Here is a 15,543-nt window from a genome sequence, read left to right on the forward strand (position 1 = left end):
CTATAATAGCAGACATTAGATGTGACACGTAATAGGTAATCAATAAGTGATGGTTCCTTTCCTTTATGGAATCTGTCAGTGGGTGAGGGAGAAGTTGGTGGCTTTGATGCAGCACTATCTAGAGCCCACTAAATCACATAGGCTCCCCTTGCAGCTATCTGCTCATCTTAGCGATGGAAACAGCTGTCTTAAGTCGGTAGCCACTAATCATTAAAAATGAACGAATCCCTTTGCTTGTACTACAAAATAATTATAATCATATTTTTCACATATATCATTCTGCTAGGAAAAAGTATTATGACCAGTCAGCTGAAGTATCCTGGGTGCTCAGTAGTTCAATATTCACTGAAAAGGGAGAAAAAGGCATTCTAAATAATGTACTCCTAGGAGTTTTACTATCAATATAATAATCGGACACAGTCAAATACAAGTTTCTGAACAAGGTCTTGGATTGTACTGATGCCAAGTCATATCTCAATTCTTCCATCAATGCCTGAGAGACCCAGCTGTAAACCCAGGCAGGGCAGCATGGTGCTCTGCAAGCATAGTTTGAATACGGCCACTGCCCCCAACTTCCCACCTGGGGAGTCTTGAGCTGACTAGTTAACCTCACAGAGAGTAGGCCGCCAGCTTTAAGTAAGAAGTACAGTGCCTACACCTCGTGGATTGTAAAGAGAATCAAAATAAATCATGACTGGAGAAGTGCTTAAAAACAGGCTCACAAAGTAAGTGCTCACTAAGTAATAGCATTACTCCCTCCTTTTTGAGTAATCAATTAAGCATTGCTTTTTCCCCCTTTCTACTCCCTTTCCCAGTTCTTCTAGCTAGTGGCTTCTTAAATGCCACTAGTTTCAAATGACAGTAATGACAACCAGTATTATCTATTATATAAACTCACTGTGATACTCAAGGGATGACCTGGTTTAAACTGACTTACATTTACAAAGAGCAATTTTTAAAAAAATCAATAGTAATGCTCATATTTAGATACGCCAATAGTTTATTCCATTTTAATAGACCATGACAACGCTGATGTATCTAATCATTCCGCAAAGCCAGCAGAAGACATGTTTTAACTGCTGACCAGAAATATAGACTTAAGCTGCCATCTCATGTGAACAGGACTTTCATATCTGGAAAATTTCCCCATTCCCCTCTTTAGAATTTACTGTGACATTTTAATGACACTAGGAAGAGAATATGCACACTGAGACCCTGTATCTTCCAAAAGTAAAAATCTGCCGGTCTACTTGGACTCACCAATTATTTTCTCATGAAAAGTAATTAAAAATCAGCTCACGAACAAATTCCGACAAATTCCTAGGCATATAGTTAGCAAACCAACATTTTGTTTCAAAAATTAATTGGACACATTGGATTTGCAAAAGCAGAATTTGTTCAAAAAAGAACGTTCAGTATTATCAAATATGAAAACTCAAACACGTCAGTTTGAAAAAAGAAAAAAGCTGTATAAAACCAAAGTAAAAGTGCAAGACCAGAGACAATTTTAATAACACCTTTGTAAACTGAAATAAGCCCCAGACCACCTGGGAACAATTTCTTCCGTTTCAGTCAAGGGTCGTAAAGGTATGCAGGTGAGGAAGAATAATTGCCCGGAAGGCCGAAGGAAAGCACCGTGTGTTGATGTAACAATGGTGCACCAAGTCCTTACATTTTAAAATAAGTAACTTTTCGGTATTTTTGTGCTTGAGATATTGTTAGGCTCAAGACTACCTTCCAGAATTATTGCTGTCTGGTTCACTCTGGGAGATGGGATCCACACAACAGCCTCAAAAAGCAGCAAAAACTTGGAAAGCGGGAGAAAAAAATTTGAACCTCAAGTTATTGACGGCCAGTTCCTAAGAACGTGACTCTAGACTTAATGCCACACTTAACATCAGGACACGAATTTTGCATGGCCAACGCAACAAATACACTCTACCTTATGCTTAGATTTGAAAACCCCATCATAATAACTACCATAAAAGAAACTTTCTGCGTATTACCTCTAGTTTTCAGTCACTCGTGTGTTACTGAAAGATGAGGCAATAAACTCAAAAATACTAAGCCACTTGCCCCAAAGTACAGAGCTATTAAGGATTTGTAAAGCAGGCTTTGGAACGGAGGGCCGTCTGAGTATCATTCCCACGACACTGCGCTGAGTCTCAAATTCGGCGTTAACGTAACTTAATTTCTATCTGTATTGGAAACGTATCAAGATACAAACTCCTCCATTACACGTGAGAATTCAAACCAATTTGGCAATCCTAGGATCCTCATGCTGCACAATCTGCACACAGTACCTCAAAGAGAGTCTAAACCACGAGAATTCATCTCATAAAATAATTCCTGGAATCGAGTGTAATTACCTTTCTAATTTCATCCAGCACCATTTCAAAGGACTTTTTATCCATCTTGACTACTACCCCGACGTGGTTTTAACAGTTATACTTGCAATTACAAGACGTTCATCCCTGGTCAGCTCCGCCGATAGTAAAAATATTTATAGCTGAGGAGGAAAAAGACTCCACGAGCAAGAGAGGATGCGAAGAGGTAGAGAGTATTGCAAACTTCGCAAAAAAAAAAATTCTAAAAACTGAGATTCAGAAAAACTTTTTTTATTAAAAAGAAAAAACACTCCAGTCAGGCTTCCCCAGCTTATTCACACAATGCTTCAGGGCACCTCGGGCAAGAGCCAGGTCCCCTGAGTTCTGCAGAAAAACCCGGGCTCCGCGGCGGGGCTGAGTGCCGTTTCCCTGCAGCTGAGGGCCAGGTGCAGCCACAGGTAGCTCTTGAAGCCGCTTGCCCAGGTGGAGCGGCCGGCAGAACAGAAACACCTGCACTCGGAGTCCACGGGCGGCGGGGAGGGAGGCGCCGGTCTCTCGACCCGCACCTGCGCCTCGGCCGCCGGCCGCGACCCTCACCGCCGCGAACCCGGACGCATGGTCCGGCTCGCGCTCATCCCCAGCCGCTGCGCTCGACTCCTGGGTACCTCGGCCCTGGCAGCAGGCGGGCCGGCAGGCTCTTTGTTACCAGCTCCTGCGGCTTCCGGGAGCGGGCCGGCGGCTGGAGAGCACCGGGAGCCGGGCGAAGAGGGGCACGGCCTCGCATAGGGGGACTCCGGAAAAACGCAGCCCCAGCAGCGCCAGGCGCCCTGCCTGGTTACCCCTACAGCCCCCACCAGCTCATGGGGACCTACTATAAAGCCAGTCGCGCCCAAGTAAACTCAACACTGCGCCGCCAGCTTGGGCCCCTCTTTCCTGAAAGCCAGAGGTGGGGTCCTGGTGTGGGAACATAGGCATCCATAGCGGATGCCTGGATGGTAGGAATAGGATGTGGCAAAAATCCTTCCCGAAGCCTAGCTGTCATTATTTTGAATGTTATCCCCACCATACCTCGTGTTTGAGTGTGCGACCTTTTGATTTTGCCGTCTGAATTAAAAAGAATAAAAGGCGAGCGATTAAGGCATATCTACGGGCGCCCATACTTTGGTGGCCACGGGAAGTCACCGGCGAGGACTGCCCTGAGGGCGGGAAAGGGTGGTCACTGGGTGAGCCCGAAGCACCTGACATAAGGGCGGGGACCCCGAAATGCACACGAAGTCCGGAACTGGTCGTCTTTGATTTTCATTCGCCCTAGTCTCTGTTCCCTTTCGTACTCAAAGCTCGTGCCTCCAGGGAGGGGAAACCGGAGATAGGGTCTTCGGGCCCCGGGCAGACCCTCTGTGCCGCTACACACCGTTCGGGCCTGAGGCTGTCAGGTCCTCCCCCAGACACCTGCGGACCCTCCCCCGCCTGGCTTCCAGTCTGGTCATGGCGAGATTCTGGGTCTGCGTAGCCGGTGCTGGCGTCTTTCTTGCATTTCTGGTTTTGCATTCGCGTTTTTGTGGCTCTCCAGTGAGTTGGGTAGTGAGGAAATGACTGTCGGGTGTGCGGATAGCCCTGTTGGGAGGCGTCGCCACGGTCGTGGGATGGAGGTGGCAGGCCCTGGTTCCCTCAGTAGCTTGTCTCAAAGCTTGCACCTGGGTCCGAACTGCCTTGACTGTTATAAAATTTGAGTTTAAAAATCTGTGTATCTTACATCGCCATTTTCCTCTTTCCCAACTCCTACTACACCCTCAAATAATTTGCAGACTTCTATTGTGGTCGTGTTGGTCTTCAGGCACATAAGCCCATTTCTTTGGAATTATTTCAGTCCAGCAAACTTCTAGTTGTCAAGGCATGCTTAACAATAAGCCCTGTTACCATCCGCCCCCCCCACCCTTTTTTCTTCCCTAGAGGGTAAACTAAATCTGAATTGTCTGATTTTATTTAAGGTTTTGAGGAACTTTACTTTTGCAGTTTCCTGGAGAACTGAGAAAAGTCTTTACCGGCTGGATGTGGATTGGCCTAAGCACCCAGAATATTTTACCGGAACAACATTTTGTGTTGCAGTTGACTCCCTCAACGGATTGGTTTACATAGGTCAAGTAAGTAAAATAGAGAGTTAAAAAAATTAGGAACACGAAACAACAACCTTCCTCTCTTGCTGTAGTAACTGACCATATGCGTTTATATCATGCTAATTGTGCAATTTATTTTTGAGTTGGTTTCAAGTATTTTGGTTTCGAATGTGAAAGATATGTTAGATTTTGAAAGTGGTTTTTGAAATATTAGTAAAATTCTCAGTTATTTTTTTTTCTTCGCCAAGATACAGATTACCTTTCCTTAAAACTGATCCTAGTTATTTTTTGTATACCTTCAGAGAGGGGATAACATCCCAAAGATATTAGTGTTCACAGAGGATGGATATTTTCTACGAGCCTGGAATTATACAGTTGACACACCTCATGGTATTTTTGCAGCCAGTACTCTATATGAACAATCCATCTGGATCACGGATGTAGGAAGTGGTATGTATACTAATATCTATTAAATTATCTTACTGGAAATCGCATCTTTGCACATGTCCTTGTTTGTGTTGTTTAAAATCAGAGTTGCTGAATCTAATTGTAATTTCTTTAACGATTCATGAAATCACATTTTTTTTGTTTTGTTTTGTTTTTTGTTTTTTGTTTTTTTTGAGACGGAGTCTGGCTCTGTCGTCCAGGCTGGAGTGCAGTGGCCGGATCTCAGCTCACTGCAAGCTCCGCCTCCCGGGTTTACGCCATTCTCCTGCCTCAGCCTCCCGAGTAGCTGAGACTACAGGCGCCCGCCACCTCGCCCGGCTAGTTTTTGTATTTTTTAGTAGAGACGGGGTTTCACCGTGTTAGCCAGGATGGTCTCGATCTCCTGACCTCGTGATTCGCCCGTCTCGGCCTCCCAAAGTGCTGGGATTACAGGCTTGAGCCACCGCGCCCGGCCGAAATCACATGTTTTTAACAAACTTTATATTATGCTTCTGTGGAATTAAGAAATTTGACAAGGAGCCTGTTAATATAATCTTTCCTTGAACTTGTCTAGGGACTTTTCCTCTTTAAAGCATCAGTTGCTCTTCTCAGATTAAATAACTAAACTGAAGCCAAATAAAGTGGCAGTCTCTAAAAGCAATGACTGGGAATCCTTGACTCTTATTTTCCTTTTCCAGTTCTCTTTCATAAAAGATTGTGAAATCGTAACTGTTTGGTTGCTCAAAGTGCAAAGATTGCAGAAATTGGTGTTAATGTTTTTGAAATTCTACTGACTGAAGTATGTCTGAAATCTTCCGGCCATCAAATATTTTTAGTACAAAAAAGCTGAAAAATAAAGTGAGCACAGCTGAATGGCAGCTATGGAGAAAGTTTTCAGAGAAACAATTCACCTGTGGCTGTAGCTTAAAGCAATACCTGAGATGTCCTGGCATTACCCTAGGAATTCAGGAAGAAATGGGATTATAAAGACATTATTTCTGGCATTCCTTGGCTCAGTTGTGTTCTTGAATTCAGGGACATCCTGGTGCTACAGTCCTGGCTGATTCAGATACCATTTTTTAGAGATAATGAGTTCTCAGTTTCTGTAAGTAGTGCCATTATCGCAGCTGTTTTCAGAACCCATAAGATTTCTGGGCCTCAGCTGATGGCCTGTTTATTTCATGCTGTGTTTTACATAGTAAGATTCTGGTTCAACCAAAAAAAATCTATAGATTATCACTGAGTGAATTGTAATACTGTAATGAGGGTCTATTTTCACTTTTTTCCTGAAGATCCACTGTTAAAGACCATTACTTTTAGTTCATTTTATTCATGTGATTTTTAAAAATAAGACTTCATTGATTCCCAGAAATAAAAAGAGCACAGATGATCTCTTCATTTTTTCCATTACAGCTAATTTTCTACCCAGAGATCTGAAGACGGTTTTATGTTCCTACTTCCCAAAGGAATAAATTTCCTCTAATGAAAAATATGGCTACAAATTAGCCTTTTTTTAAAAAAAAATTTTTATTGGTAGTCTTTTTTGCTAGTTTTTAGAAACTTGGAGGCTTATGTGTTTTTTATTGCTATAAACTTTAGCTCAACTGTCCAAAAGTATAATAATAAATAAATAATTTAACAGAGAATTGTAATGTAAGCTGATTCACTTTCTTTCTGGTAAGCTCAATGTATCCGGTTTGTCTTTTGAATACCTATCAATTAATTGGGTATATGTACCTTCAAATTGATTTCTGTTAACTGCTTTATGATATTCCCTTATTGATAGTCTGCTTTATGCTCTTGCTTGTTAATTTTAACTTAAAGAAATTTTAACGTGAGAAAATAAGATACTCATGATTTACAAAGATTATTTTCTTCTTAGCAAAGAAAAGTTGAGGGGTTGCATTTTGAATGTCTCCACAAGGTGAAAATGCAGTTAAAAAAAAAAAAATTCTGTACCATAGAGAATGTTTTTGTTGACTGAAATTTAAGATCTGTATGTGAATGATTGAAGTAACAGTTTCAAATATAAGTTGTTCCCTTTACATTTTCTTCTTGATTTCCTTTCATAAGCAATGCTTATTCAAGGTCAAAAGATTAAAAAAGAAAATGCTGCCCCAATACTTTGTTAACATTCTGAGTTTCCTGTATAATGAGTCAATTATGGGGATGTTATTTATTTGAGTTTAGAATCCGCTTATTTTGTACTAATGGAGATTTTAATTCGTGATCAAATGTGGCTATAATTTACAAAGAAGCTATAGTGCTTATTAGTTATATGTAATTTCCTAAGTCTATCAACCATTTATTACTGTTTAATTCTATCAAATTTTTGCTCTTAGCTTACTTGAAAAATCTGAATGTTTGTATAGTGGTTTTATTTGTGAGATGTACATATCTATCTTTATAGGATTCTTTGGTCATACTGTTAAAAAATACAGTTCTTTTGGTGATCTTGTTCAAGTCTTGGGTACTCCAGGCAAAAAAGGCACTGGTTTGAATCCTTTGCAGTTTGATAACCCAGCAGAATTATATGTAGAGGACACAGGAGATATTTACATTGTGGATGGAGATGGAGGATTGAATAACAGATTGATCAAACTGTCCCAAGGTACATGACTTAATTGTTTATGGTATTATAAAAATATTATAAATTGGATTGAATTTGTTTGATACTTGGTATAATGTTTTAAGTGTTGTGTATGAAGCAGTGTGTAAAGAGCTAAGTGTATTACTGCCAGAAAACTGAAAAACAGATGTATGATTGCCCACAATAAATGATCCTGATAACAGGCCGACTTTCTTCACCAAAGGCCAGGAGATTCCTCCAAAAGTACCTGGCAACAGTATGAGAATTTCTAGTGGGCTCAGGAGATAAGTGTGTAGAAATTAGAAACCTAGAAGTCCAGAGTCAGATATCCTACAGGCTGATTAATCTGCAAGCATTTTATTGAGTGCCCTTTCTCTGTCCTCTCTAGTATAAGGAGGTGCAGATCTGTTATGTATGAAACAATGCAATGTGGTTTATGGTATTGATTCTTAAAGCAAAATCGACTTAGGAGGAGAAACTAAATTGCCTGGAGAAATAGAACCAGATGTCATGAAGGAAGTAGTTATTGAACTAAACTGGTTTTGGTGGGAGGAGAAGGGAGGATGGATGGAACATTCATGGAGGGTTTATCATGCATGGTCTACAGGCCGTTATTAGCAGGAAAGAAGGTGAAGATGCACTTTTTCAGCAGCATAAAATACAATTTGGGATGTTTTTGAAGTCTTATTTAAGGATTATTAAAGCCATGTTTTTGCCTGTAAAGTTTTTGAGGTTTTCTTAGTAGGAAAGTGATGTTACAGCAGCAGGTTTTATAAGACATTCTTTTAGGATCTATTTCAAGTGAGCTCTGTCATTTGGAGGCTGTGTAGTCAATTTATCATTTAGTACCTGAATTTGGTTGATAACAGTTAAAAGGGACGTATAGGGTAAGGATAAAGCAAGAATCCAAAAATTTCAATGAAAGAAACAACAAAATCTAGGAGACAGATTGAATATGGGTATATTAGTTTCCTGTGGTTGCCATAGCAAATTGCCACAAACTGCATGGCTTTAAACAACATAAATTTATTCTCACAGTTTTGGAATCCAGAAGTCAGAAATCTGGTAGGCCGTGCTCATTCTAAAGGCCCTGCCTTGCCGCTTCTAGTTTCTGGTGGCCCAAGCATTCCTTGGCTTGTGGCAGCATAACTCTGATGTCTGTCTCCATATTCACATGGCAGCCCCTTCTTCTCTGTGTGGTTTTGTGCCTCCAGTCTTTCCCTTCTTTCTCTGAATAAGGATTTAGGGACCACCCTAAATCTAGGGTAATCTCGTGAGATCCCTAATTTAATTTTATCTGCAAAAACTATTTCCAAATAGCATCACATTCCCAGGTATCAGGAGTTAGGACTTGGACATGTTTTTAAAGGACTACAGTTGAACCCACCATAGTGGATAATAAAGGAGATAGATGGTAAAATCATAATGTGAATTTTTTTTTTTTTTTTTTTTTGAGACGGAGTCTCTCTCTGCTGCCCAGGCTGGAGTGCAGTGGCGTGATCTCGGCTAACTGCAAGCTCCGCCTCCCGGGTTCAGGCCATTCTCCTGCTTCAGCCTCTCGAGTAGCTGGGACTACAGGCGACCCCACCACGCCCAGCTAATTTTTTGAAGTTTTTTAGTAGAGTTGGGTTTTCACCATGTTAGCCAGGATGGTCTCGATCTCCTGACCTCGTGATCCACCCACTTCGGCCTCCCAAAGTGCTGGGATTACAGGCGTGAGCCACCACGCCCGGCCCATAATGTGAATTTCTAAGGTCTGTGGAATACTAATATCAAGTAACAGATAAGTTGGGAAGGGGAACCAGTTTTAGGGAGAGGATGGCATAAACCCTAAACTGATTTTGAAGCAGTCATGAAAAATTCAAGTGGAGATAATAATTAAAGAAGTAGATTAATTGCCTAAAGCAGAGAAGGAACTTTAAAAAAATTAATTGTAAGAGATGGGCAAGTGGGCGTATAGACAGGAAAGCTGAGAAAGCATAGTCAAGTGAACCAGCGGTGTAATTAAATAGTTCTTTGTAACCTGTTTCATAAAATATGCAAATGCATGAGACATTCTATATGTTGTTCTGACTATATATTTTTATCATTTATAGATTTCATGATCCTTTGGCTGCATGGAGAAAATGGGACAGGGCCTGCTAAGTTCAACATACCTCACAGTGTTACACTTGATTCAGCTGGTCGGGTAAAAATACAGTGTCATTGTATCTGGGACTATCCATCTGAATATGTTTGTGCATGTGTCTGTGTCTGTGTCTGGGCATGTATATATAGATTGTGGTATACATGTGTGTCTGGGCATGTGGAGACGTGTGTTAGTGGGTATGTCTGGGTAATTACTCTGGGGCTGGGTGTGCACACATACTTCCTTACAAATGTCTGAGTCGTATAGTGAGGGGGTTCCCCAAATATTTAGAAATGAGCACAATGGATTTCCTGTACCATTTAAAAGGATAGAAGGAACAAATAATGGATCTGAACATAAAGTTGCCTGAAAGAAAAAGTTGCCTGCTTACTGGGAAAACTCCGCTAAAAGTGTTTGCATATCTTTTCACTTCTCAAGAAAAAAAGTGCTGATCTAAAGTGGAGTGGGAGAGGTTAATCTTGGAAGTTTGAAAAAGAGTCACCTAGGCAAACTCTTGTTCTCACTAGCTCCACTTTGTTTAGGGAACAGAAAGCTTTAGCCAACAAATTTCAATCAATTTCTCTCTTTTCTGCCCTACTCGCTACTATCTCTTTTGCCTTGACTCAACTTCTAAGCATAGATCTGACTTCTTTGAGGTTACCTTTTCACAACAAAACCCCCACCAAAAAATTTGTATATTAGTTTCTCCTCCTTTTCCCATAGCAGCCTGTACTTCCTATCATAGTAACTACCATGCTATATTATAATCATTTGTCTGTCTCCCCTAATAGATGTTAGGCTGTTGAGAGTGCTTACTGAATCTCTTTTGCTTTATTTCTTAGTGCCTAGTATATCGTAGTCCTATTTATTTATTAAATGACTAAATGTCTTGACACACAATGGATACATTAGGCTGCTTGCCTTCATACCATTAGGCATTTAATCCATTTCTACTGGATTAGCAGATTCAGTGATCAGCAAACAAACTTCTAATTATGACTTGGCTTCCTAATCATAATTGATTGACAAAAATGAGAATGTTTTGATCATTAAATCTTCTGATCTGCCATAAGACGTTAATCAACCATGTGAACTTTGTATGTAAATTGGGAACTGGAAAGTTTAAATTAAACTTTTGCACATTATCCTTCTGAGCTTGGGTGACTCATTGTGTGCTAAGAAAAAAAAAAATCAAATTTCAGAGCCTGGGAAACCTTGACCCAGGTAAATTCATCATGGTGAGGAACACCCTTCTAAAAGGCCTTGGAAATCATCTGATGGGGGTACTCTGGCATTCCTGAATGATAAAGAGTGTCAATTATACACAATTGTTTTATAACAATAGCAATTCTGTTCTGAGTATTTTACATAATTAACTCATTTAATCATCACCACGACCGTATATGAAAGGTTAGTCAGTTCCAGACTTCTTGTTATGTGTTAAACAGGAGTTCCCATAATCAAAATTCACTGAATGTTGAGCAGGAAAGATAATACTACAATCTAAAGTATCATTCCATCCTAGGGTGTAAACTGTACTTCTTCCTTGGTCATTTGTCTGGGATACTAATCTCAAAATCTTTTAAGAAAACCCATCCTTAGTAAAGGATCATAGATCAGGAAAAGACCTTGAGAAATTGCTTTATTTTGGCATTAATAAAGTTTCTTAAATGGTGTAGTGAGTTTTGATTTGTTTCTGATTGGAGATGAATTCAATGGCTACCAAAATTCGCACACACTGATGAAGTTGTAGTCAGGGTTACTGGTGAAGAAATAATCTCTCAATTCACAAACCCAAGAAATCCAAAGGACCAAAAGCAGGGAGGTAGAAGTAAATGGGACTGACCCACTCCCAGTGCATTATTTCATACCTCTCTACAACCCTGGCCATAAGTCATCAAAAACCATTTCCCTTTATGCTTTAAGTTGCGTGCCTGTAGCCATGAAATATCATTTAGAATGCGTCTCACTTCTTGTCTTATAACAAGTTCCTTAATAACCCATTACAGTGTATAACAAACCTAAATTAAACCTATTACTGTTCTTTATGTGTTGCTAAAATATCTCAAGCTTCTTTAGTTGGTTCAGCACTCTGTACATACCTTGGTAATAGCAGATATGGGTTTAATGATACTGCAATATGAATGAATACCTCACATCCTGCTATCTTGAGCTCTCGAGAAGTAAGGCTGCTTTTCTTTGTCACATTGCCTGGCCCAGGAGCTGACAAGCCAGTAGCACTCATTGAAAAATGAATGCTTGTTAAAGGAATGAATGAATGTTGTCACTTTTCATTATCTACTGATCCCCTGCATTATGGTAGAGTACTCCAGCTTTTTAGTTATTCACACATTTAGAACAGTAGACAGAGTATTATAAGCTTTGGGTTAAGACAGCTTTGAGTTGTGCCTCTCCCACTTGTAAGCTCACTTCAGAGAAGGTAACCTTTCTGAACTTTAGTTTTTCCTCATCTGAAAATGGGACTTATACTACCTTCTTTGGAATCCTCTTAAGTGAGATATTGTATGTGAAACTAATGAAAATAAATGTTCTTTTCCCTTTCTTTTTCTCATATTATGGATATTTTTCAATTGACTTTTTTTGTGTGTTTCTCAGGTGTGGGTTGCTGACCGAGGAAATAAAAGAATCCAAGTATTTGATAAAGACACTGGGGAGTGGTTAGGAGCATGGAATAATTGTTTCACAGAAGAGGGACCTTCTTCAGTCAGGTAATTGTTTCATTTTATTGCCAAATGCTTGTTTTAGTTAGTGTACATATCTCACTTCTCTGAATAGCTAGCTGAAAGTTTAAAATGTTTATTGTTAATTTTGAATCAGGGGAAAATAGAAATATACAGAGAAAGTTGATATCCGAGATTTTCAGATCCCAGATAAAGTGAACACAAGAAATAACATGCTAGACCTCTCCTCTAGCCTTTACTTGGTAAATTTTTAAACACAGGACAAAAATCAAAACCAGCCTAACGTCAGTTCTTCATTAGTTTCATTTTGTGGACTATGATATTGATACTTTTGAAAACTTTAAGCTAATCTTTGGCTTTGCTTACCATCATGGACATCTTATTCCCTCATAAACAGAATTAGATTAAATTAAAATTCTCCTTAAAAGATTCATTCAGCAAGTAGATGCCTACTGTTGTTTGGCACAGTAGGGGATTAAAATGTTGAAAAAAAATAACCCCTTATGTTTATTTCACAGACATTTATTATGTTAAATGTCTTTCTCCTTAGATTTACTCCTGATGGGAAGTACTTGATTGTGGCCCAGCTGAATCTTAGCAGGCTCTCAGTTGTAGTGGCACCCCCGGTGGGCAGCATTGGGGAGTGTTCTGTGATCAGCACAATCCAACTAGCAGATCAAGTTTTGCCACATCTCCTGGAAGTCGACAGAAAGACTGGAGCGGTCTATGTAGCAGAAATTGGAGCAAAACAAGTACAAAAATATGTCCCTTTGAATAGCTATGTTCCTGCATTTGGTTCATAATGTTTCTTTCCTGCAAATATTTCAAGTGGCAGTTAAGATTCTCAAATTCACTAAGTGCTTAAAAATGATGTTCAAGCACAAGAATTTACTTTTCTAGTATAAAAGATCTAGTATCAGAAAGATTTGTTTTTATATCATTAAGAATCATATATTTTGTTGCCCTCTTGGGACTTAGTTTTATTTGTAAGTGTATAAGGACATGTTAATGAAAGGAATGTAACTAAAAAATGAGGTTGGGAAGAGGGACTAAGGTCGCAACCTCATTATTTGCCCGGGTAGACTGATTGTCCCTGGGTAAAAAAAATGGGAATAAAAATGAGTTTGCAGGATAATTTATTAAATTTCATATGAAGAACTCCAGACCTCCAGATCGTGCAACTAACATAAAATGAGTTGCTTGAAAGATTGTAAATAGGATGAACTATTGATTAATTTGAGTACCCACAGAGTGCTGTGTCTTGACCACGTAAAAATGAAGAAGCAGGGTTGCCTTTTGAGTAGCTTCCAGTCCAGTGGGGAGACAAGTGGGCCAACAGTCACAACACAGCAAAAGCGACCTTGGAGCGCAGTGGGACTTTTGGAGTAGGAGCGCTGCATTTGACTGAGGGAATCGTGGATACTTCGCAGGAGAAGTGAATTTGAGCTCAGACTTGAAAACAGGAAGAGCTTATCAAGGGACAAGGAGGAGAAAACAATAATTTCCATGTAAAGAAGGTATAAAAAGTTAGAAACGTACTGTAAAGTTTGGTAGGCTTTAAGCTTGTTTTAAAGCCCAACTTGGCTTTTGTCCATTACCTATAAGATACTTAACGTCAATCAGCCTTTAAATGTTGGAATAAAATGGCTGGCATCTAAGCACTTTACTAAAAGAGGTTTTTACAAATAACCAAGGATTGTAGAGCTTCCTTCTCTTTTTTTTTTTTTCTTTTTCTTTCTTTCTTTTTTTGTTTTACATGAACTCAACTTATTCCTAACATTTGTCTACCTCAAAGAAATTTCAAGATTATTCAGATAACATAGATATGTGCCAAATCCTTTGAGCTGTTAAGATGGATAATTTCCTGCTTTCCTCCTTCTACATCTTCTCCTCCCACCCCCTCCTTTGGTCTGAATATTGGTTTCCCAACTAAGACCTTTTTTTTTCAGTTTGTTTTAGCTTTTTATAGGTTTTGGAGGAACTTTGCCATTTTATAATCTTTCAAATCATTCTTCCCTCTTCCTCGCATCAGCTTCCTCTTTTCCCAGTGTTTTACTGTAAATTGTGTAGCATATGACATAATTTTGTGTTTATAGCATTTATCAAAACATATCCTCATAGACTTTATGCAGATTAGCTAATATGGTCAATTGATTTGGATAAAAGAAAGTAATTTCAGGGTTTGTTTTTAAGCCAGGACAAGAAGTGCAAGTGCCTCTTTGAAGTAATTTAGGCTAGGTAAACTGATTTTGAAATTTCGAAATGTTTTATTTTACTTTGTTTTATGAAGCCAGGACAAGAAGTGCAAATGCCTCTTTGAAGCAGTTTAGGCTAGGTAAACTGATTTTGCCAATTCAAAATGTTTTATTTTACTTTGTTTTATATCAGAGTCTTATAAAACCTGCTGCAAATGTTTCTGAATATCTTTGTAAAAGTGTTTATTAGTATACCTGTGATTATAGTACTTCACTTTTTTCATTTGGATTAATTAGTTAAATGAATGAATTAGTTAAATGAATGAGAAATGTGTTATGTTTTCTACTAAAAAGTATAAATTAAAATTTTGGCAAGAAAAGGCAATATTATCTGGCTCCACAATTAAAGTTTGATTTTATTTTCACAAAAGCAGTCTATAACTCTTTATTCATTTAAAGAATTTCAACAATTATGAAATCACAAGTTGATGCTGAAAGAATATCCTGCTTTTCACACATTAGGGTGTAAGCTGATGTGCATAAATATGACTAGAAGTTGCTTACAACATTTAAAGAATGTAGCTTGTTTTGAGGTGGTGGGCGGGTGCAACTGACAGTACTAACTAGCTAATTGTCTACATTTCTGCATTAAAAGTGGAACATCTTTATACTTCTACTTTTTAGGTCTATTCTTGGAGTAGGGGAGGGGAGAAAGTGTTCTAAACCAGAAAACCAAAGACTGTAGACTTAGCTATGTCTTTCCTTACCTGTACCATCAGATTCGGTCTTACAAGTGGAATATTTATCAAGCAGAGAAAACTTGGATGAAATCTGATGGCGAACAAAGATTTACCATAAACTATTATTATTATCGTTATTATTATTTTGAGACAGAGTCTCGCTCTGTCGCCCAGGCTGGAGTGCAGTGGCGTGATCTCACTGCAAGCTTCGCCTTCCGGGTTCACGCCATTCTCCTGCCTCAGCCTCCCGAGTGGCTGGGACTATAGGTGCCCGCCACCACGCCCGCCTAATTTTTTTTATTTTTTATTTTTAGTAGAGAC

At 39.2% G+C, this 15,543-nt stretch overlaps 2 protein-coding genes across 4 annotated transcripts in view; one reads left to right on the plus strand and one right to left on the minus strand.

The window, feature by feature from the left end:
- PROSER1 (proline and serine rich 1) overlaps positions 1-3,061 on the minus strand; it is a 28,956-nt gene extending 25,895 nt beyond the window's left edge. For all 3 annotated transcript variants that reach the window (XM_005585705.4, XM_005585704.4, XM_074021886.1), the window contains exon 1: positions 2,370-3,061. In XM_005585705.4, the coding sequence (XP_005585762.2) occupies positions 2,370-2,414 (45 nt within the window). In that variant the 5' untranslated portion in view covers positions 2,415-3,061. The remainder of the gene's footprint in view (positions 1-2,369) is intronic.
- Positions 3,062-3,510: 449 nt separating this feature from the next.
- NHLRC3 (NHL repeat containing 3) lies at positions 3,511-14,912 on the plus strand. Its single transcript, XM_005585702.5, has 7 exons — positions 3,511-3,896; positions 4,316-4,468; positions 4,744-4,891; positions 7,278-7,478; positions 9,554-9,645; positions 12,202-12,314; positions 12,838-14,912. The coding sequence occupies exons 1-7, from the start codon at positions 3,813-3,815 to the stop codon at positions 13,088-13,090; spliced, it is 1,044 nt and encodes a 347-aa protein (XP_005585759.3). The 5' UTR covers positions 3,511-3,812; the 3' UTR covers positions 13,091-14,912.
- The last annotated feature ends 631 nt before the right edge of the window (positions 14,913-15,543 follow it).

This window comes from Macaca fascicularis, chromosome 17 (genome assembly GCF_037993035.2).
Source record: "Macaca fascicularis isolate 582-1 chromosome 17, T2T-MFA8v1.1".
In the NCBI taxonomy this organism is placed as follows: Eukaryota; Metazoa; Chordata; class Mammalia; order Primates; family Cercopithecidae; genus Macaca; species Macaca fascicularis.

Bases quoted from the DNA above. Each gene is read 5' to 3' on its own strand.
- NHLRC3 (XM_005585702.5), top strand. From the start codon at position 3,813: ATGGCGAGATTCTGGGTCTGCGTAGCCGGTGCTGGCGTCTTTCTTGCA. The intron at 4,892-7,277 runs GTATGTATACTA...CTATCTTTATAG, and splicing joins GATCACGGATGTAGGAAGTG to GATTCTTTGGTCATACTGTT. The intron at 9,646-12,201 runs GTAAAAATACAG...TGTGTTTCTCAG, and splicing joins CACTTGATTCAGCTGGTCGG to GTGTGGGTTGCTGACCGAGG.